The sequence below is a fragment of the Astyanax mexicanus genome, chromosome 10 (genome assembly GCF_023375975.1).
Source record: "Astyanax mexicanus isolate ESR-SI-001 chromosome 10, AstMex3_surface, whole genome shotgun sequence".
Lineage (NCBI taxonomy): Eukaryota > Metazoa > Chordata > Actinopteri > Characiformes > Acestrorhamphidae > Astyanax > Astyanax mexicanus.
In genome coordinates, this window is record NC_064417.1 from 46,858,438 (window position 1) to 46,881,427 (window position 22,990).

Consider the following 22,990-nt stretch of genomic DNA (forward strand, 5'->3'; position numbering starts at 1 on the left):
CAGTGTCTTGTTTTAAATGGTAGGGTCCTCAGAATTCTACCAATGAAGAAGTTGTGGGGTTGTGAAGTTCCTTTGAGCTTGTTAATGGTGTAAAAATAGCAAATTCTCTACATTGGCAACAATATGCCCCCATCACTAGCACTGTAAGCTTGTTGGGAGAATTGGCTGAAAGTGATGTATTTCGGAAGATTGAGGAGAGCAAGAGTGGGCTTTTCAACAAAAAAATGTACTTGTTATCATGTTTCATTACACCTGAAGTCCATTTCACACTTTATTTTTTTTCTTTGAAACACTTTAATATACAGAACCAGTCAAAAGTTTGGACACCCCACTTCTCATTTAATGAGTTTTCTTTCTTTTTAATATTTTATGATTTTCTACATTGTTAATTTATTATTGAAGACATTGCAGCTATACAGGAACACATGCTGATTTATTCTGCACACTCTTGGTGTTTTAAGCTCAGTGTCTTCATGAGGGAGAGTCACCTGGAATTGTTTTCTCAGCGTCTTGAAGGAAGTAGTTCCTGGAGGTGCTGCACAATAGTTGCTGCTTTACTTTCATGCATACCGGTGGTGTGTGTGTGCGCATCATGTGTGTGTGCATCTTTTCCAAAGAGTATTACTATCTAATTCCACTAATAAAACTCCTTACGTGTGTAAGAAGCAGGAGGGGGGGACTTTGGCTGTGGCTCTGCTCCTGATCCACACACACACACACACTGAGGTAGTTAGCAGTCAGTCTCTGAGCACAGATAAGAGCTGTGTGTGTGATGACAGAAAGTGTGTGTAGGATAGAAAGTGTATGAGCGCCCCTCACACACACTCACTCTTACAGTAGTGATGATGGTCATCCACTCCTGGAGCGGGAACGGCAGCGGCTCGGTGTTTCCTCCCGGGGCGGGCGGCAGTGCCGGAGACCCCCCGGCGCCCCCGGGGTCCCCCGGCCTGAGCCGGACCGGGCACTCGGTGGTGGCGGTCTGCCTGGGCTTCATTCTCTTCTTCGGCTGCTTCAACAATCTGCTGGTTCTGCTGGTGTTCGCCCGGTTCCGCTCGCTCTGGACCCCCATCAACGTGGTTCTGCTGAACATCAGCGCCAGCGACATGCTGGTGTGTCTGTTCGGGACCCCGTTCAGCTTCGCCTCCAGTCTGTACGGCCGGTGGCTGCTGGGGCAGAGCGGCTGCGAGTGGTACGGGTTCGCCAACTCGCTGTTCGGTAAGTCGGAGTTTTCTACTGATTAGCTAACGTTAGTTAACCTAGCTACAGTTAGCTTAGCTCGCGTACAAGAGCTAAAAACTTCGTTTAAAGGTTTCCGCGGGCTCATTTCATGATAAAAACAGGTTCTCTGACTGAAAACCATATTTTAAAAAAAATGAAATTATTGGTTTTAATCAGTATATCGTTTTGGAAATGTATTAAACTAACTGTTAAGTTAGTTAGCGTTAGTTAAGCTAAGTAGGTTAGCTAGTTAGCTGTAGTAATAATAGGGCTGACAAATTTGTCAGTTGAGATGCGTTTTGATTGGGTAGCCAGCTCAGTGCGAGCTTTCCTATTGGCTACTAGCATCTTCTATTTCTGCATAAAATATAAATTATAGCAGGTTGATAATCGATTATTATTATATTTATTAATATAATTTGTTTAATATATATTGTTAAGATATTTCTAACCAAGTTCCACAGCCTGTAACTGTTCTAGTTAAGTTTACATTTATTAATTATTTCGTCCTTTTATTTTTTTATTTTCAGTTAAGCCTTTTGGCCTTTTAAACTTTTTATTTATTTTATATATTTCTGCCTGAAAAGCATATTTAAAAATATAAAAGTATTAGTTTTAATCACTGTATGTGTCTTTTACCTGTTTATTTTGTCCTTTTATTTATTTAATTTAACTTATTTCATTTAACTTTTCTGACTTTCAAATTTTCTGATTGAAAATTGTATTTAAAAATATATAATTATTGTTTTTATCATAAACACAAAACACTGAAGGCTAACCATTTGCATTAGGCAAAATTAAGTGGCTATACAAAACCTTTGCAAACAACCAGTAATTCATTATAAGATTTATTTGTTATTAAAGCTCACCTTCCGTCGTTTTTTCTTTCATTTTAAAATGTCTAGTTGTGGTCTCTAGTATGAATGAATGACATGTGAGCCGTTTTTGTAAAAAAAAAAAAGTGCTCAGGTGTCTCTGTATAGCTCTTTTTTAATGAACTGTTTTAGGGGTGTGTCCAAAATGACCGGATTCCAGCTTTGCTCATGAATATTCATACATGCAAACAGCATGCAAATATCTCTCCTCTGATTGGCTAGGAGCACTGAGACGCCACTCCACCGCTCTGCCGCTCACTGCCTCCCACCTCCTAAAGGTGCTTGCACACTGAACGCGGTATGCCGCGCGGCATTCCGCTGTGCTGCCGCTCTGCTCTACGCTGGTCAGTTGCGGGTGCGTTGCGCTGCTGCTGACGCCAAGCGTCTCCTGCTGATAATAGGCGGAGTTTTCTAAAACCCATCACCTCTGTGAGCGGTGTTTTGTAGTTTTGAGTCTCTACAGCCTCTGTGCATCTGTATATGTTTCTCAGCCTCAGAACAAAGCTCTGATTCTTCTCTTCCTCCTGTTATCTCTATATGAGTGTAGGGAAGTGATGTACAGCTGAGGGGATTCACTAATCGCTATTATTAGTCTCTCGCGCACGTTTATTGTTGTTTGGACTACAGTTTCTCTCTAGTCGCGTGAGTTCACGTCATGCGTTTTCTGCCGAGGTACCGCTTGCCGCGAGGTCAAAGTTGAACCATGTTGAACTTTGCCCGCGGTAAGCGGTAGCGCGGTGGAGGCGTGGTTATGGGCGGGGAAACGCGCCGCTTTCCGCTCTGCTCCGCGGCAGCGACGCACCGCTCTACCGCTCTAGACACTATTGAATCCTATGGGGGTCAGCATACCGCGCCGCACCTACCGCGTGCAGTGTGCAAGCACCTTAACTGATGAGCGGTGATGTTGCGTCGCTTCAGCTCTGCCTATGGGAGTTTCTCGAGCCAAGGTGGGCTGGTCTGTGAGTTTCTGCCTACGTAGGCAGAAAGATAATTCAAAATTCACCCGTTTTTCGGAGGGGGGGAGGGGGGATTTCTTTGCTTAGCTCCTGCAGACAATGGGGGCTGCAAAACAGTTTAATGTGCAGGTGTACACATTCAACTCGGAGAGACCTACTGTATTCCACAAAAAACAAGAAAAATCGGATTTTCGCGGAAGGTGAGCTTTAACTTCTGTACAGGTTTAGGTTTGATAAAAACTCACTTTAAACACATGTTGATCAATTAGTTTTCCTTTACTAAACAGATCAGAACAGATCAAGAGTGCAGGCAGGCTAGTCCAGTACCTGTACCCTCTTCTCCTGCAGCCATGCTTTTGTAATTTGTGCAGCATGTGCATTGCAGCTTGCATTAGCTTTTTGAAGTGATTCCCAGTGATTCTAGGTACACTCTAGACAATGGAAATGTGTCACACTCCAAAGTTCTTAACCTGCCTCACTACATTTCCCAGAATGCTCCACACCATGACATTACTAACACAGATTGATCACTCACCCCAGTTTCCCCTGAGTACTGATTTGCAACGCCTGTGCCTTTAGAATTTACACCTGTTCCTCTTACCTCTGACTTTAAGAATTATTGACAACTGCGAACGTTGCGTAATGAGAATTTTTGGTGTGAATTTGTCTCTTTTTGGCTTTGAGCTTGTTTTTGTTTTCTCTGATCTTGTGCTCTGATCTGTGCCCATGTGCTTTTGCATTGGAAGCTTTGGCTTGTTTACAGTCACAGTTATTGTTATTTCTAAAAATAAAAAAACTTAAGTAATCTTTTCATATCACGAGCCTCTGTTTTGTTTGCCACTCTGGGGATTCTAAGAAAATGAAGAAGTTCTGTTTTAGTCACTTTGCGAACTGTTTACCCAAATTATCCATGTTCTCAATCCTCATTTATGAAACGTCAATCAAGTTCCCCTTGAGTTCTGACATTTCATTATACAACAAATTTAGGGCTCCATAATTGCTCTGGTGGGATTGCACTGTACCCCTTCATTCTCCCCCATGACTCAACTATGACTTTAAGTTTTACAGAGGAGTTAAGGCACATTCAGTCCAACTCAGACTGCTAAAATGTCACCAAGGTGGTTTTGACAGGGTTTGGGCCAAGCCAGACTCATTACGCACGCTAGTGTGACAAAAGTCATGGGATAGCAATATCCTAGAACCACTTCAGAGCAGGTATTATTGGGGCGGTGGGTCATTCGCAGCACTGCCGGGTGATGGAGTGTTAGTGTGTTGTGCTGCTATTCCACTCTATTAGAAATTACTATTAAAATAGGATTGCTCTGAGATTTGGGATTGTACAGCTCCATTAAATGCCTTTAAACAAATAAAAAAGGTGAAATTGAACTGTGTAATGAACAGGGAGCTAGTGGACGGAGGCAAGGATTTTATTAAACTAAATTGCTTTTACCAAATACAGTAAGATAGAAACTACTCACTCAGTCTCTACTATGCACTAATATTAACATAGTTTGCTAATCAGTAGCATGTCATGTGAATGTATTCTGCCATTTTTTAACAATTTGAACAGTTTCAATTTAAAATTTTTAGTGTTATCTCAAGTAAACAATATTTATTACTCCTCAGACATTCAATTAAACTTTGCCCATGTAATTCTTTGGTTAGACACAGCAAGACATCAACACCATCCTGTTTCCCAATTATTGACAAAAAAATAATATTTTCTACTTAATACATCTGTAAATATTATCTCAATTGAACAGCTGAGTCACATAAAAAAAGGTAAAGTCTATCTAACATTTCTTTTGTAATTTTCCTACTGGCTTCTGGCGTAATTTATCCTTCCCAAATCAGTATACAGTCTTGCCCACTTTCCCTTGGGTATTTAGTTTTTATCTATTTAATGGTTGTTTGCCTGGCCAATCTGTTGTAGGTTATAAGACCAAATTATCATTTTCAACTGACAACTGCAATGTACAGATCTGTAATGTATTCAGTTATCTACTCCACTAACTCCACTTTCCCTGAATAAGCAATTGTTAGTTAAATGGATTGACTACTCTTATTCTAAATCATTAATAACTCTTTTCAGTGTTAGCTTAACAGTTTTGGGAGTTAAACGAACATCGTTGTAAGTTAAAAAGGAACTCTGGAAAGGTGTTAAATGTTATTTAAATGTCCACCATTTGAAATCACTCCCTTGTAGGCAAGTACATTTAAAAACAGTTGATCAAGATCAGTATATGACCTGTAAGGAGTTGCCAGTTTATTACTTTTAACTTACTCTTAGTTATATAAAATACATTGCTTTATACTTGACTGTTTGTTGTGCGCTCCTCTACACCTCACACTGATGAAAAGGGATGAGCATAGGACCATAATTGTCCAGATTAATTAGGTGGTAAACCATCCTCAGCACAGCACTGCCATAGTGATGCGTAGGGCTGATTGGAGTGTTTTAGTTTTTTAAATTAGTGTCAGTCTCACAGAAAAGTGTGCCAGTGGTTTTCTAGTGATATGCTTGAAAACAACAAACACCAGCAGGGCATGGAAAAATATAAGATCATGTGTTTAACTGGGTCTCTTTGACCCAGTGTTTTTTTAACCTATTCCACCTCACAGCCCACAAAAAACAACAAAACTCAAATGTTTTTTTATCCTTTCTCATGTGCTGACACTGAAAACATGAGAAAAAAGGACTTTCTTTCTGATGAACAGTGTCACCATTCTACACCTTTTAAAAAAACTTTTAGCTTATTGTCTGTATCATGATTCATTCAGTATTTTTAATTATGCATTTCTTTATGTAACATTTTTACTTTCAGTCTCAGAATGTTAAATGCAACATTCCCAAAAATAAAAATGAAAAAGTTAAATCAATTAACATTGCAGCAGCGTTACCATAAAAAAAAAGTCATAAGAACATCCAGAAAAATTGACAGATTAAATGTCCTACGAACGTTAACTGTAACATTCGTAAAATGTCCTACTGACTAAGTCGTTAGCTGGGATTTCATTTAGTGACTTGACTTGAGCATTTTTATCATATAAAGATAGACCAGTCACCTGTTGTGCTGGTAGAGCGGTTTGCTGGAGTGATGGACTAAGAGAATGAGTCTGATTGTTACTTGCAGCTTAGGACATGTTCCCACCTCTGCCAACAAGGTATAAATCTCCAGTGCATGAATTATGTATATATTACATAGGGAAGCAGGTGCATCGGGTCAGTGGTGTGAAAAGAATAGTTGGTTCATCCAAATAGTATCTGGTCAGTAGTGGTGTGTCATATTGTGTCGTACACATTAATATTGCCAATATTTTTTTAAATATCGTGAACGATATTGTACCCTGAAATATCGTCTCATATCACCCACCCCTAATTATCACATCAGGGTACTACTTTTTTTTTTTATACTGTTTTTAGCAAAAGAAAAATTCACACTGTTCTCATTTCCCATTATATATCTACTAGAGACAGAATTTATCTGTCCAGTATTATTTATTTTACTTTAATAATCCTGGATATTTGGAGATATTAGGAGTGCATTATTAGTATCATGACATTCTGGATCATTGACTTCTGTTACAAATCTGATAATATGTATTTTTAATATCTCAGATAGGGGTGCGCCATAACAAATTGTATGTATTAATAATATTTAATTTTCATTCTGTTGCAGTAGTGTAGTCTTGAAATAATAGTTTTATTCAGTTTTTTGTCATATCACCAAGAGTATTGTTATCTCGAAAATACCATGAAATATTGTGATATTTTAGGGAAATATCGCCCACCCTTACTGGTCAGTGGTGTTCTTTTCCCCTAATTAGTGGGATGAAAGGCAACATTTGTGGCCTTTATTTTTTGTTGTTATAATTTGACATACACTATTTTCTCTCTGCTCCTCAGGGATCGTCTCTCTAGTCTCGCTGTCTGTCCTGTCATACGAGCGCTATATGGCGGTATTGCGAGCCACCAAACCGGACACCTCAGATTTCCGTAAAGCCTGGCGCTGTGTGGCGGGTGCCTGGCTCTACTCGCTGGTGTGGACTCTGCCTCCATTCTTAGGCTGGAGCAGCTATGGGCCTGAAGGTCCAGGAACCACCTGTTCTGTGCAGTGGCACCAGAGATCCCCCAGCAGCGTCTCGTATGTGGTGTGCCTGTTCATCTTCTGCCTCGTCCTGCCACTGCTCCTCATGGTGTACTGCTATGGCAAGATCCTTTTTATCATTAAAGGGGTGAGTGAAAGGGTGGGAGGAGTCTTATCTGAGGATAGACATCAGATATCTTATACACACAGTCAAAAAATTATTTACACTGCAAAAAATCAATTGGCAAAAACTAGACAAAATATATATGTAAACTGAGTCATATTTATTTATATTAAGCACAAAATCTACCAATAATGTAAGAAAAATGTTTCTTAGTAATCCCAAAGTCTCAAAATGAGTAAAGTAAGATGCAAATTGTTTGCTTAAATCTGGACACAAGAATCAGAATGGCTTGACTGGTGCTTATTTTAAGTTCAAATCACTTAAAATACGGGGAAAATTAAGAAGAAGTAAGGCTTATTAACCCTCTATAGTATGATTTTTGTCTACTGTTTGAGTGCTTGGGGTCCCTGTTCATATAATGAATATTCCTAAAACAAATAAGAACAAATGCTTACCATGATTTCCTTGCTATGTAACTGCATTATGTTGCCCTGAGGCAAAAAACACAGTATTAATAAGAACACGGCCAATAATAATATAAGTAATAATAATAAATGTTACTAAAATAAGCAAAGTAATCTTACATTTATAATGCTTAGTAACTAAAAAAATATCATCAATTAAAGAAATGGGATTTATTGCCATGAAATTAGATCCTTTTACTTGCTAGGATTTTGTTTGTTGCAGTGCAGATAAGCTTTTAATGCAACTATAATACAGTGATTTTATTAGTCCTGGAAAGCAGTGGAAAAGAAAGCTTAATAGTTAAAGGGAAAAAATGTTGTTAATACACCAATGTTTAGTAAAATATGTCATTTATTAATCTTAAAAATATTCGCAACCAACAGTTCAAGTAGCATAGTATAACAGCTGTGGGCATCATCACACTGTTCCAATCGGACAATGCTTTTTCTGTTGGAATAGCATTTTGCAGTTCTGAAACTGCCACTGGTTGGAGGACAATGCTCGTCCACATACTGCTGCCATCTCAAGACCTTGGCTAGAAGCCACTAATACTATTTAATGGTCAGCTGCATTGAAAATGTGTGGGAAACTATTGGATGCACTAACAACAATTTCTACACCCCTACCGCAAAATCTGCAGGAACTGCATGACAGTATTCAAACTGCATGGATTGGATTTTCACAGGACTTCATTAGGAACCTTAATAAATCCGTGCTGAGATGTTGCATTACATGTGTTACTCATGCTGTCTTACACACTACTTCTGTATGTGCAGCTCAATAAATATGGCCAATTGTTGCTCATATCAGTCCTTCTGAATAGCATTGAAATCCCACGCTTCCTTCTGGATGTGTATTTGCTGAGTTTACTAAATAATAGATCTTAATTGATACAACTATAAAGTTTATAAGCTGGCAGTACTGCTCCTGTAAACAGTTTACACTTTTCCCCATGTGCCAATTAGTGGTCCTACACCAGAGAACCCGCACCAAGGTGTTCCAACAGAGCGCCAATTAGTATTCCATCAGTATGTTTTTCTGTCTATATAAAGACCACCGCTGATTCTATTTAAAATATATGGACTCATTTGCTGCTGCTTCCCCACCTAAAGGACCCAAGAAGAAAGCGCTGAGAGGTTAGCGGGTGTTGAAGGTCCGCCAACCCTCGGAGTTCAGTGACTCATGCCCGCCTGAGGGGGCTTACATAAACAAAGGCCTTAACTGAAGAAATATGTAATTAGGCTCCCGGATCGATGACGATCCGTCTCAGCTCTCGGCTCTGGTGTTATTCTATGAATGAATCACCGAGTGGGAGTATTTTTAGAAAGTCTGACCTGTTACTACGGGTAACGAGCAGTTATATAACATTTATTTCCTCCTGGATTTGCTGTGTTTGGCCACCAGAGCCGCGCAGTGTTCTTGATTAATGCAGAGAGCCGCATCCATAATCTGTACCAGTAGGTCGCCGACCTTGATCCTGGGGCTTTTCTTAGAAACACATATGCAGATTCCTGATGCAAGTTTCGGGGTGAATTACAGGGGAACAGAACTGTGCCAGTCAGTGGGGTGACATGTCTGAGCAAGTAATTACTTTCATAACGTCAGTGACACCAACAGAATTGATTTTTGTCGTATGCTTCACCTTAAAGTAACCTAAAAGCAATTGAGGCATGCTAAAATGGGGCAAGGATATTTAAAAATGGGGATGTAATATTGGTTGAACTCTGCTGAGTAGCATAAGGGAAAAGTCAAAAGAAAAGACAGGAAGCTTACACAGGTAATGAATTAGCAGAAGGAGTGTTGCACCAACCTTTTTCAGTTCTGATACCAATTTATAAACTTCACATATTGTTCTATACCTACACTGCCTGGCCCCAAAAGAAAAGTTGCTCACAAAAAATGGTCACACACTCTAATATTTGGTTGGACCGCCTTTAGCTTTAATTGCAGCACACATTCACTGTGGCATTGTTTCTATAAGCTTCTGCAAAGTCACAAGATTTATTTCAATCCAGTGTTGCATTCATTTTCGCCAAGATCTTGCAGCAGCATTGATGATGGTAGAGTCTGACCACTGCACAAAGCAGCTCTTCTCCATCCAGCACATCCCAAAGATTCTCAATAAGGTTAAGGTCTGGACTCTGTGGTGAACTCTGTGTGAAAATGATAATCACATGCTCCCTAAATTACTATCTGTGCTAACAGATGCTAACAGGCACAGCAGCCAGCCTCAGCTGGGTTTGAGCAGTTACCCATGATACTAACTGTTTTTCTGAGCTGGATTACTAGCTAAAATTTGATGACAGGCCAATGTCATCATGGTTAAATAGGGTAAGTCTGTGGTTTGCTATAATTTGTGTATTATTTCTGCAGATTCCTTTAAAAGATCCCTGCTGCTTTTACATTGCTGCATTCATATGGTTCCAAAGATTCCCAAATCTGGTGTCCAAAGCTTTCTATAGAGTAAAGATGTCTACATTGGCATGGTCATTACATGGATGAGAGAGCCCTCCTCATTCAGTGTGATCTCAGTGTGGCATGAATACTTTCATTTCAATGATAATGAAACACGTAAGAGGTGAGAGTGATGGCATAACTCAGACAAGCCTTCATTGCTGTGAGATAATTGAGGGGCTCTCTGTTCACGGCACACTGGTTAAGACAGAAATCTAGAAATGTGTTAAATAATGACGGGAGGCAAAAACTCAAAAAAAGCTCAACACCAGGAAACAAATGCAAAGAGAAAACTGTGACAGAAGATATTCGCTGATGATCTGAATGAATGACCTATTAAAGTATTTCTGTTCTTGCAGGTGACTAAGATCAATCTGCTGTCAGCACAAAGGCGGGAGAACCACATTCTACTGATGGTGCTGACGATGGTGTCCTGCTACCTGCTGTGCTGGATGCCCTATGGGGTGGTTTCCCTGATGGCCACCTTTGGAAAGCAAGGACTAATCACGCCAGTTGCCAGCGTGGTGCCCTCAGTGTTAGCCAAGAGCAGCACAGTGATCAATCCGGTTATATACGTGCTCTTCAACAACCAGGTAAGTGATAAACAAAATTCTACTGCAGGGATTCCCAATCCTGGTCCTAGAGATCCTACATACTAAGCAAAAACTATGATCGGAACATTGCTGGTTCATATCCCGGTCATGCAGCTTGCCATCAGCCGCCGGAGCCCCGAGAGAGCACAATTGGCCATGTGCTCTTTTCTCTCACCACTCCTAGGGCAATGTCGATCAGCACAAGGCGTCTGTGAGCTGATGTATCAGAACCGAGTCGCTACGTTTTCCTTCGAGCTCAGTTTTTTTAAATCTCTGAATACATGAGGATGAGCTGGAAATCTGTAAGGTAGCAGGGCTACAATTGTGCAGAACACAGTTATATTCATATCAAACAGTTGCATTATATTAATTTAAATAAAAGGTGGCAGACAAAATACTCTGTATGAGCAGTCATAAAATCTGAAATGATGTAATGTGCTAAATCAAACTGAATTTTTTGAGTTCTTATATTGAATTTTTCATATTATCACCAAACTGAGCACCTATTATACACAGATATCCATAATAAACAGTGTTTAGAAAGTGTATTATGCATAGAAAGGACAGAAAGATGGCTGTTAAAGGAACCCCAGTCCTTAAGCTCAGTATTAGCTATCAGATTAATAAACTACAGATGTAACAAACAAAAGTCCAAAGATAATGGGCTGATCTCAGACTCCAGATAAGCTTCAGCTTGTATTACCGTATTTTTCGGACTATAAGGCGCACCGTATTATAAGACGCACTATCAAAGAACGCCTATTTTCTGCTATTTTTCCATACATAGGGCGCATCGCATTATAAGGCGCGTTAAGTGACACTAGAAAGGGTGCCTATATCAAAGTGAACAGGGGTGGAGCCATGTTTCCCTTCCCCCACCGGGGGTGGTCGCTTGCCGGTGGAGCGTCTCAGTATATATAAATCTAGCTCTTTCAAAGTCAAACGAGTGCTGGATATTAATCTACACAGATTCCTCTCCTGAAAACTGTTTATTTGGGTGAGTAACGTGCTTCAGTTTATTTACAGTAAGCTTAGATTTCCAGATGTCCACTAAGGCTTGCTGCACCAGCGTTAGCATAGCTATCCGCTAGCACGCTAGCTAGTCACCTAAACTAGTAAAGTTAACCCAAACTTAAACGACAGCGTTACACTGAGTAATCCTGCGTGTTCTGGTAAGACAGTGAGATATTAGCTAGCGATTCGTCCCCCGTAGCTTGTTTTAACACTGTAAACAAGCAGATTACAGGCTGATAAAACTCACCTCTGAGAGAGTTAGCGCTTAGCATCTAGCTAATGCTAGCCAGGCAAAGCAGCACAGACTTACAGGCCGATAACTCACCTCTGAACGGTGAACGCTTAGCGATTAGCATCTAACTCTAATAATACTGCTCCAGCAGTATTAAAAGTGCTAAATTTAGAAAATACTGATCTCTGAACAGTGAAAAAGCTAGCTAGCTAAGCGGTTAGCATCTAGCTAATGCTATTGCTGCTCTGCACAGAGTGTGTGTTTACTGCTCCTTACACCTGACGGGTAAAATTTAGATAATACTGATCTCTGAACAGTGAATAAGCTAGCTAATGCTATTTGCTGCTCCAGCCTCGGAGCTGCACGGCTCTGGACTCTGTATAGCACTGAAACTCTGTATAACGCTGCACGGAGTGTGTGTTTACTGCTCCTTACAACCTGACGAGTAAAATTTAGATAATACTGATCTCAGTGAATAAGCTAGCTAGCTTAGCGGTTAGCATCTAGCTAATGCTATTGCTGCTCAGCCTCGGAGCTGCACGGCTCTGGACTCTGTATAGCACTGAAACTCTCTATAATGCTGCACGGAGTGTGTGTTTACTGCTCCTTACAACCTGACGAGTAAAATCCATACAAAAGGCGCACCGTATTATAAGACGCACTGTCAATTTTTGTGAAAATTAAAAGTTTTTAAGTGCGCCTTATAGTCCGAAAAATACGGTAATTTTAATGGTGAAACACCAGGGGCATTGAAGTTTAATCCAAGATTAGGCTTAATCCACATTTTAGAGTGTCCTGAAGATCAAATATGATACACTTGGCAAATCTATTTTTTCATATTTTTTCAAGAAAATTAGATTTTATGTATGTCCACATTATGTTAAATTAATTGTTTTTTGTTTCCAATTAAAGTTTTTTGTTAAACTGTGCATTTAGGCCAAGGAATGGAAATGTGTCTGGAGAAAAGCTCAGCAAACATTAGCATCTTATTTAGCTTTATATTCAAGCAGAATCCAACGCTGACACCAACATACTGCCATTTAGTGCATTTATTTGCAAAAAATGCCATTATTTCTGTAGGTCACTGGATGTCATCCTGCGTTTTGTGAGTGATAATTAATTTTCCCATGCATTTAATAGTTTTAAAGTTCCTGTGTCCATAAGATGCTTGTTCTAAGGCATTTTAAACCCCACAGTTGACTAATTTGCATTTTTGCATAATTCACTGCAGTTGTTTTTGACCTTTGTGGTTTACAAGCTGTTTTTTCAAGTAAATGATCAACAGTCGATGAACCCTTGAAATTGTTGTTTTTTAATAGTCCAAGATGACAGCCACCAACTGTGATGGCACATTTAAATGCAATGAGGTCACTTGTTATGCTGACAAATTGTGAGAGGACTAAGCCTCAGTTTATTCTAAATCCACATGACATCTGAGTGGTTGTTGAATATGCAGCTTGTCTGACAGTGTGATCGAGATCCTAAAAAAAGGAAAAAAAGGAAAAAAAGGAAAAAAGAACACAACCTACCAGACTCACTCCAGTGACTGGATCACCCTTCAGCTATCGAGAGTTTTTATTGAACTGGAAAAATCTGCTTTTAGCTACAGAGCAGGAATTTACTACATAAAACTCTAAAAAACTCAGCTCACTGGTGTCACTCAATCATTTTAAACTCCTAGACTCTAGCCATTTTTTTTTTGCCACAGTTTTAGCTGACCTTTGGTATGTTTTTTCTTTTCTTTGATTGTTTTTTAGTTATTGTTTATTTATATTAAGACTCTTTTATGTGTTTAGTTTTATTTAATCATCTGTAGTTGCATTTATATTAGTTTTATTACCTTAGATTTTTTACATATGATTTTATGATTCATACTTATTATTTTTTTACCTTTTGTTTTAAATATTTTTAATATTATCTTATTAAAATGCAGTTTTTTTATTATTATTTATTTATTTTGTTTTTTTTTTTAATTGTCAATCCCTTCCCTATGTAGCTGCTCGGCTACATTGTAAATGAGGGCCACCCTCGATGTACACCAAGTTTAAATGAAGGTTGATTGATTGATTAATTGATTAAAAATAAAGAGGCAACATAGTATAGAAAAGTATGTACTAACATGTATGCGTTTCTAAGATAGTCTTCCTTATGTGTGTATGTGTATCAGTTCTACAGGTGCTTCATAGCTTTTGTAAAGTGTGGAGCAGAGCCCTCTATACAAACCCTGAACCCCCCACACAACAGCAAGGAGGAAGCCCCTGCGTCCAGCTTTTGTAGACCCTGGAGCCACAGTAAGCTTTCCCCGGCGAGAGAGTGCCGCACCCTGTCCCTAGTGGTTCACTACACGCCCTGATGGACAGAATGGCATTCTGTTCATCTCATATGCATCTGTTGCCATAAAATGGGACATCCTGACTTTGCTCACTAATCAGAGTAGGATGATGGACAGACCCAGGGGTCTGTGGGCAACTTCCAGGAACTGCAGGCCAGTGGGATCCCCCTGAAGGCTGACAAACTTCAAACTACAGCAGTGTCAATGTGTAACGTTTGCAGTGACTGTAGGAAAAACCTGAGACCTCTCTAAAAGGGGCCCTGTCTGACTGCACTCAGTCTTGTTGCGAGTGGCGTGCATTAAAAATGTTGTAAAGAAAAAGAAGGAAGAAGCAAGCGAGGTAGTGTTGAGAGAGGCAGATAAATAGCATTAATTTTAATGCTTAATATAAAAATGCTGCTATTTTTGGCTTTAGGAGTAGGGGAATGACCGCTTGCATCACTTTATCTCTTTTGTTTACTCTAAGGTTTAACATTAATTAAGCCATCTAGTGTGTCCAGCTCTGTTGTGTGTAATGTGATGAATGCTAAGTTGTGTAAATTACACACAAAGAAGTTTGGACATGTTTACAGATAAGGTATATTGGTGTAAATAATTGTAATATACATGCAATGTGATACATGTAGTTTTTTTGTTTTTTCTATATACATAATGTAGACTTGTGGGTTTTTTTATGCTAAAAAAAATATTTTTTACTATACAAAACCTATAGCAGGTAACTAGTTTAGCTCCAGTGCATCAGTTCAGTTCTCTGTTTTGGAACTATTGCATTATTCCCAGGTAGTAAAAATAATGTCCACATGCTGAGCCTGAGTTGCATTGGCTCTAGTTTAAATCTAGGCCAGATTCTGGCCTAAATGTTTGTTGAGTGTTTCATGTGCCATATTGAGAAAAGTATGAGAACACCCTGGTTGCTGAGAATAGTATGGGAATTGGCCAGAGCCACATGTGCCAACACCCTGGTTGCCGAGTATAGTATGGAAACTGGGCTGAGACGCATTTGCCAACACCCCGGTTGCTGAGAATAGTATGAGAATTTGCCAGAGCCACATGTGCCAACACCCCGGTTGCTGAGAATAGTATGGGAATTGGCTCAAGTCACATGTGCCAACACCCCAGTTGTTGAGTATAATCAACAATTGACCTGTATTACTTGTGTCAACACCCCAGTTTCCGAAAACAGTATGGTAATTGGCCTAATCAAAATGTACAAACATCTTGGTTGCCAAGTATATATTTGTGGCAGTTTATTTACAATAATAATAGAAAGTAAGTCACTCTGGATAAGAGCGTCAGCTAAATGCCATAAATGTAAAATAACAGTGATAAACGCTCATTGGAGAAACCCCCTGTGAAATGTTGCCTTGTATCTCAAAAGACTCTTAAATTACAACTAAATAGATCACATGATCAGTGCTTTTCTGTCACAGTCAAGCAATTCACAAAAAAAACTAAAAACAAACAAAAAAAATCAATGTATTATATTAGGAACACCAGTAGTGTGGTGTCTTGTAGTGCGGTTGATGGTCCAGAAAGGTTGTGTTTAATAACAGCATCCACCCACACACCCACAACAAAGTGCAAAAATGCAGCAGCATCGTTATCTGAAACTTCATAATGAGCCTCACCACAGTAGGATCTGTGAAGGCTGATCTCAGCAGCTAAACAGAGCGGCTTATTAGTGGAGATAACTCCACCAGTTGTCCAGTAGAGTGCTTATTTTCTCCACTTCACTGCTCATGGGTGCAGCAAAAAACATTGAATTAAGCAGAAAACTGTAAAACACACTCTAAAACATTATGATATCTCCTCAGTTAACATTATGAAATGATCTGTATTTTTATAAAACATTTTATTACAGTAATAACAAGTGACAGTACTTAACAGTAAAAACAAAAACAAGACCATAACAAGGGAAAAATGTTAAATTTCAGAATTGAACGGATGTTAAAAGTGACAGGTATAATTAATTAAAGTCACATGATTTTGCAGAAGTTTTATGCACCTAAAAACAATGTTTAAAACAATTTATATCACTACTAAGAAGAGAGTCTTTGCTTTCAAAACTACAAATCACATTAGAACAGATACATGTTTACAAAAATACAGCAAAATGAAACGCAAATTTCTCATTGTAATAAAAGTTGTTGAGATTCGTCTAGAGAACAAAGTCTGGTTTCAAATTTCTTCAACCTCTGATTTACTCTGATAATGAATGAAAGCTATGTCAGCAGTGTTTTATAGAGGACAGATATTATGGAGAGTGAACAGCAGAGCAAAATCAGGGTGCAGTAATTCTTAATACCAGTAGTAGGAGCTCCTGTATTCAGCAGAAAGCACAATTTATCTCGTCTCCTGATGCACAGACTCACAGCATCTGTACAGAAAAATAAAGGAATCTAATAATTTGATGTCTCAGGTGCACACTACTGTTCAAAGTTTAAAGGGTTAAATTCTGTTGGAAAATAAATACAGAACTTCTTAGAAAATGTTTTAAAAGTGGTGAATAAATCGAGTTCTGCAATTTTTTTTAAATAATTTAAAACCGTAAACAGATAAAAGCCTTAAAATGTGTTGTAAATGTAGTAATACAGTAAGTATGTACTGATTACAGTCAGAGGATCAAATGGACTGAAATAGATTTTTTTTGTACATTTGTGCCTTCTCATGTACAATTAACATAACTGTGTTTTTCAATATGTGCATCATATTTATATTTATGTATTGTCACTGTCATGCAAAAACATTATATCCCTTAGAAATATCATTTTTTGAGATTTTCTGTTGGTCTATTTATTGTAAATTTCATCATAAATATTTTAAAGGATAGCTGTAAGATTTAAATGACTGTATATTAAAAAAGTTTAAAAACAGCAGATATTTAACTTGAGGTTTTTATAGGACAGTTATGATCTGTATGTTGTTTATTGTTGTTGCCATCTCAATGTTGGAGGGGGTTACATTGTGTCTTAAATGACTTGGACTAAAATCTTGATATATTAATGCACAATAATGTTTTTTTCTTCCTTTTACTGTAAAGAGAAAATTTCGGAGATGTTACAAAAGAACAGACATTCACCATTTTTCATATGAATTTATTATCTGTGTACTGTTTAACACTGCAATTCCTTGTGAAACTGGAGCTTTAATGGAGCATTAATGACATCGAGCCATATTATTGCAAGAACTACTCAACTAAGTAAAGAAAAAAAAATACTTTAAGAACTGAAGGTCAGTCAATCCAAAAAATGTCAAAACTTTTAAAGTATCCTCAAGTGAGGTCACAAAGACCATCAAAAATGTTATAATGAAACTGTCTCTCATCAGGGCCGCCCAGGAAAAGAAGAGCAAGAGTTACCTCTGATAGACAGGATATGTTAATCAGAGTTACCAGCTCCTAGGAGCATTTTATTTTGTGTAACACTTTTTTTTTTGTCACTACATGATTCCATATGTGTTCCTTTATAGTCTGGATGACTTCAGTTTCCATTTGCAGTGTAGAAAAAATAAAAAGTAAATGAGAAGATGGGTCCAAACTTTTGTCTAATACTGTGCATCCTGATCCATTAAGGTATGTTCAGGTCGATACAAACTTCGTCTGACATCAGAGAAAATCCTTGTCTAAGCAGTTTAATCAGAGGAGTGTGATTCACGCGCTCTGCTAAGTTTATATCAATTCCAATTACGCAGACATCCTTGTCGCGGTCGCGCTTGGTGCATCTTTTCTGTAAGTTATGGCCGTGAGGAGACACGCTGACTCATCCTCCCAGCTCTGCATTTCCAGGACAGCTGTCCGCTTCATTAAACTCACGACTATGGAATGAGTTCTGCTTTCTGATTGGAAACTATTGCTTTCAGGTTTCTCTCTCAGCTTCGTAGTTCAGTCGACAGATGAGCTCGTCGGCGGGGGCGGAACTGAGGTTAGCATCTGTAATTCTTGCAAAAGCAGACTCGCTGTTTACAGTCACGGAATGAAGCTGGCACTGACTAATGCGCAGGTTTTGACCACTGCTCTGGTTGAACGGGCAATTAATAGGGTAGGGTGAGGTGTCATTTACAGAAAGTGGGGTCAAAAAGTCATTCAGAAACTCAGAGGAATGACATCTGTTGCCATCCTCTGGATAACAGTACAGTATGTGTGTCTGAATGTGTCTACACACTCATATTAACTCGTGCTTGAAATGAGCAGAGACTTTCTATAAATATGGTGGCAGATCAGTGGCTGAAATGTGAATGAAGGTCCTTATTATACCCTGGAAATTTCTGCCCTTCAAGAAAATCAGCCAGTCAGCTTGCTGGTTAGGCCTTGAGCAGAGTCACTGATGGGAAAGTCATGTACACTTAGTGCAGTAGCCTGAACAAGCTGAAAAATCTTTTTTTTAAGCATTACTGATCCAAATGCTCAAATAGGTTTTATCAGATTCTCAGTGATGTAAGACTTTTACCTTCAGTTTCAAGTATTTTCTTCTCTCCACATTCACAAATATCAGATCATGGTCTTCCATAACTAAAATAATGCTGTAATTCATTTGAACTTCGCCAACCCAGAGTTCAGAATCCAAGATGGTTGCCCTGTACATAAACATCTCCAAACCATCACTGACCATCATTAAATTTTGCATTTCATTTGGAATCCAGGGACCAGAGTCTGAAGGGAGAGGAATCATCACAATCAGTGATGGTTTGGAGAGACATGTCATCTGCTGGTGTTGATCCACTGTGTTTTATTATCAAGTCTAAATTCAGTGCAGTTTTGTTTTCCCACAAAATCTTACAGCACTTCATGCTTCCCTCTGCTGACCACGTTTATAGAGATGCAGATTTCATTTTCCAGCAGGACTTGTAACACTGCCCACACTGACAAAAGTACCAATTGGTCTTACATAACATTAACATTTTCTGGGACACTGATTTTTGGGTTTTCACTGGCTGTAAGCCATAATCATCAACAAAAAACGAAATAAACACTTATAATAAATCAGTCTGTGTGTAATACATCTATATAATATATGAGTTTCACATTTTCAACTCAATTACTAAAATAAAGTCACCATCAAAATAAAAAATAAGATAAGATACAACTTTATTGTCGAATTCAATTTACATTGAACGGAGAATTATCTATGGCAGTCTGGCTGACAAATACATGAAATAACAAACACAGTAAGTAAATAAATAAATACAAAAGATAAAAAAATACATACAGATTATGAATTATGTGGGGAAATTGTGTATTGCATCTTTATTCAGAATAGCCACAGCAGATGGACCAAATTACTTTTTATACCCATTCCTCTTAACTAGTGAAACCTTTCGTCTCCTGCCTAATGGGAGCAACTGAAATGATGAATAAAGGGGATAAGAGGGATCACTGTAGACCTGAATTGCCTTTTTTGTTATGGATCGACTGTATAGATGCTGCAGTGACAACTGTTTGGCTCCAATAATTTTACTTTCTTGATTAACCATTTCTGCCAGCTTGTTCCTGTATTTAACTGACAGGTTTCATTGAACTCAGGTTCCAATCACTTCCATGGTCAAAAGAGTATAAAATCATGCAGCTAGGCATGCAGACTACTTCTACAAACATTAGTGAAAGAATAGGTCCCCCAGTGTTTGGACTAAAGTGGAAGACTGTTCCAAAGAAAAAGGCCCAGTCGCATTTGACCGTCAATCAAAAGAATGGCATATTTACGGTAAAAGCAACAGGTTGAAGAAGATCGAACGTGGAGAAGATCTGAAATTTTCCTCTGAGACTTTTAGATGATGTGAACACTTCATCACCAGAGTGACTCTTTTAATGCATGTGTAGAGTGCGGGGGTATGTGTACACAGCATGACTCACCAGATATCAAGAAGCAGGACAGGCAAACCGAAGCTGTGATCCCTGTAGATGTGATACCACACACCCTCACAGTACCCCAGCCAAACAACACACATTACCTTAACCACTAAACACCGCCAGAGATTAGGATACTGTAGCACATTCTTTACCATTCCCTTTTTGTTTCTGTTGTGCTCTGACGCTCTAATGGATTGCTATTTCAGGGGCGCAGCTACCTGAACGTGTCCAACGCTTCTGCGTGTCCATGTGTGCTTTCGTTTTGGGTTGTGCCAGTTGACAATTAAATGTCAAGATAGCAATGAACATCTGACAGTTGACATCTGTCTAGGTTGTTTTCAGTCAGTGGTCCTAATGTGTTTTCTGCTGCCAAGATAGCAATACACCAGAAATGTACCTGAACAGAACTCATTCCCACCACTGGTATATTCTGTATAATCACCAGCACCGTGGCTATTTAAGCCATGCAGGCGAAAGGAGTTCAAACAGACTGTTGGTGGGGTGTAAGATAGCAATCTAAAACTTTCAATTTGTCTTAGTCATTGCCTTTACCTGACCTACTGTGACTAATACTTTTGTTTCTGAATGCAGTCAGATCCTTAAAGCCTTACCTGAAAACTAAAGCATTCACTCTCACATTACTACTACTACTAATAATAATAATAATACTAAATGTCACAGCTCGTAGCATGTGGGGCGTGTTGTAGAGTTTCAACAAGGGATTTAAAACCATATCGAGAGAAAGAAAGAGAGGGAGAGAAAGAGAGAGAGTCAAAGAGAATCTAAGACCACCACAGAGTGGTTAAATTGAGGTTACATATTGGTACTCCTCCACTATCACTCATCTCTTTGTAGGGGCTCGGGGTCTTCGTAACTAGGCCAGGCAACAGGGAACACAGCCTTTCATGTGTTTTTCATGTTTCGTTTTTCAATGAACATGTTTGATTGACAGACGGCAGAAATACATAAGCCAGTAATAGTCAGTAATATTTCATGTACACTCTTAAAAATAAAGATGCTACAGAGGCAGTAGAAGAGCCACTTTTGCTGCCATGAAGATCCAAATATATAGAGTTCTTTAAACCTTTTAAAGGTTCTTCCTGCTTGACATGCCAAAAGTCATGGGATAGCATCAAAATATCATTAACCCTAGAACGCTAACGCTGGGTGATTTTCATCTACACAATTTGTGATTTTTTCATGTGATTTTCATTGTGTTGTTGCTGTCTGAGTTGCATGGGACTTTGGGGAGCTTCAGGGCGATGATCATTGATGCCATTAATGTTATGGATGATTACCTCCTCCCATCTATGTGTTTTTTTCAAGAGGAATGCTTTCAGGTGATTTTCGTCCAACGTTAGTGATAGAGAGTAAGATATTTTATGGGTGTAATTTACCTGATGTTGATGCTGATGTGTTTGTGTGTTTAAATCAGGCGCTCACATTTCCCAGGAATGGGTGGACCAAAGACTCAAAGTTCCCAGCAGCATTATTTTTTTGTTAGGACATTACCTGTTAAGGATCACCTGATTTTCCAATATTTTTTCTGCTTTTTTATAAGGTCATCAATGGTACCTTTTTATTTTGATGACTGATGTGATGTATGTTGTAAAATTAAAGAATGGTTCCAAAACTTGTCATACAGTGTATACCCAACGTTAGGGATGGTGTTACTCATTTTAACGTTAGTGTTCTAGGGTTAATCAATTGAGCACTAGTTGTTTTTTTTAACTCGGCGAACAGCCTGCCTCTGTATAAATTGTGAGGGTTTATCTTGTGAGAGAGTAAGTTTAAAGACTGGCCTGCATGGCCAGAATTACAAGATGATATCAATGATTAATTATCGAGAGAGTTCAAACAAGGCCTGGTAGTGGTGGGAATACTGTACATTATAGAAGGAAAGCTTTACCACCCACTGTGGAAAGTGTATGCAGTGGATGGTAGTGATTGTGACTGGCGGAGTCTGGCTAGAATTGTCCATGTGAACAAAATGCATTTCCTACAAGAAAATACAGTCTTCTTTAGCTTCAATGGAACATGGCAATAGTCACTGACTTAACAATAGGACACAATATGTTACACGAGTTCCTTTCCCATTAAATATTGCATGAAAATGTATTTTAACATGTTGTAGCTTATTTTTTAGCTTTAAGGATATCCTCACAGTGGTTTGGCCTATTTGCATTATGTTTGCACTCAATGTAGGAGGCACATCCTAAGCATAAGCATATAAGCACATTATACAGCTCAGTGCATTGATTTTTTTTATCTTCCATGTCCCATGACTTTTGGCCTGCGAGTTTAATTTGAGCATTTAGATCTGAGTCTTTATTTGAGATTTTATTTGAGTTGTAAGATTTCTTAGCAGCTGATTCTCAGCATCCTCTCAGAGCTATATGGGTCAACAAAAGAGATAAAAGGAACCAAAGGTGATGACACGGTTGTGTTTGTGTAGAACGGGGTCTTTTTTTTTTTAGCAGCTCTGTATGCTTCAGACTTACCACAGGCCCTATTTTAAACTTCTCACATCCGCATTATGGCCAGAACCAGAGCATAAAAGTGACATTTAAATGTGTGTGTGTGCGTGTGTGTTTATATGTGTGTGAGTTTGTTTGTGCGTGGCTTGGTTTCCTGTGGCTGGCTGTCCAGCATAAAATCTACGATAAATGAAGAATGAAGAGTTTTTTGTCAGTCTGTAGTTGAAGAATCCCAATACTGAGGTACTGAGGTCGAGGTAAAAGTTTGCAAACTATGTGGAATAGTAAAAAAAAAAGGTTAAAAAGAAATATATATATAT

At 38.8% G+C, this 22,990-nt stretch overlaps 2 protein-coding genes across 2 annotated transcripts in view; one reads left to right on the top strand and one right to left on the bottom strand.

Moving 5' to 3' along the window:
* arhgef6 (Rac/Cdc42 guanine nucleotide exchange factor (GEF) 6) overlaps window positions 1–22,990 on the bottom strand; it is a 233,886-nt gene that overhangs the window by 141,906 nt on the left and 68,990 nt on the right. The gene's annotated exons all lie outside the window — the stretch shown is intronic.
* Window positions 716–18,022, top strand: tmtops3a (teleost multiple tissue opsin 3a). Its single transcript, XM_007238925.4, has 4 exons — window positions 716–1,215; window positions 6,957–7,285; window positions 10,540–10,773; window positions 14,187–18,022. The coding sequence occupies exons 1-4, from the start codon at window positions 843–845 to the stop codon at window positions 14,370–14,372; spliced, it is 1,122 nt and encodes a 373-aa protein (XP_007238987.3). The 5' UTR covers window positions 716–842; the 3' UTR covers window positions 14,373–18,022.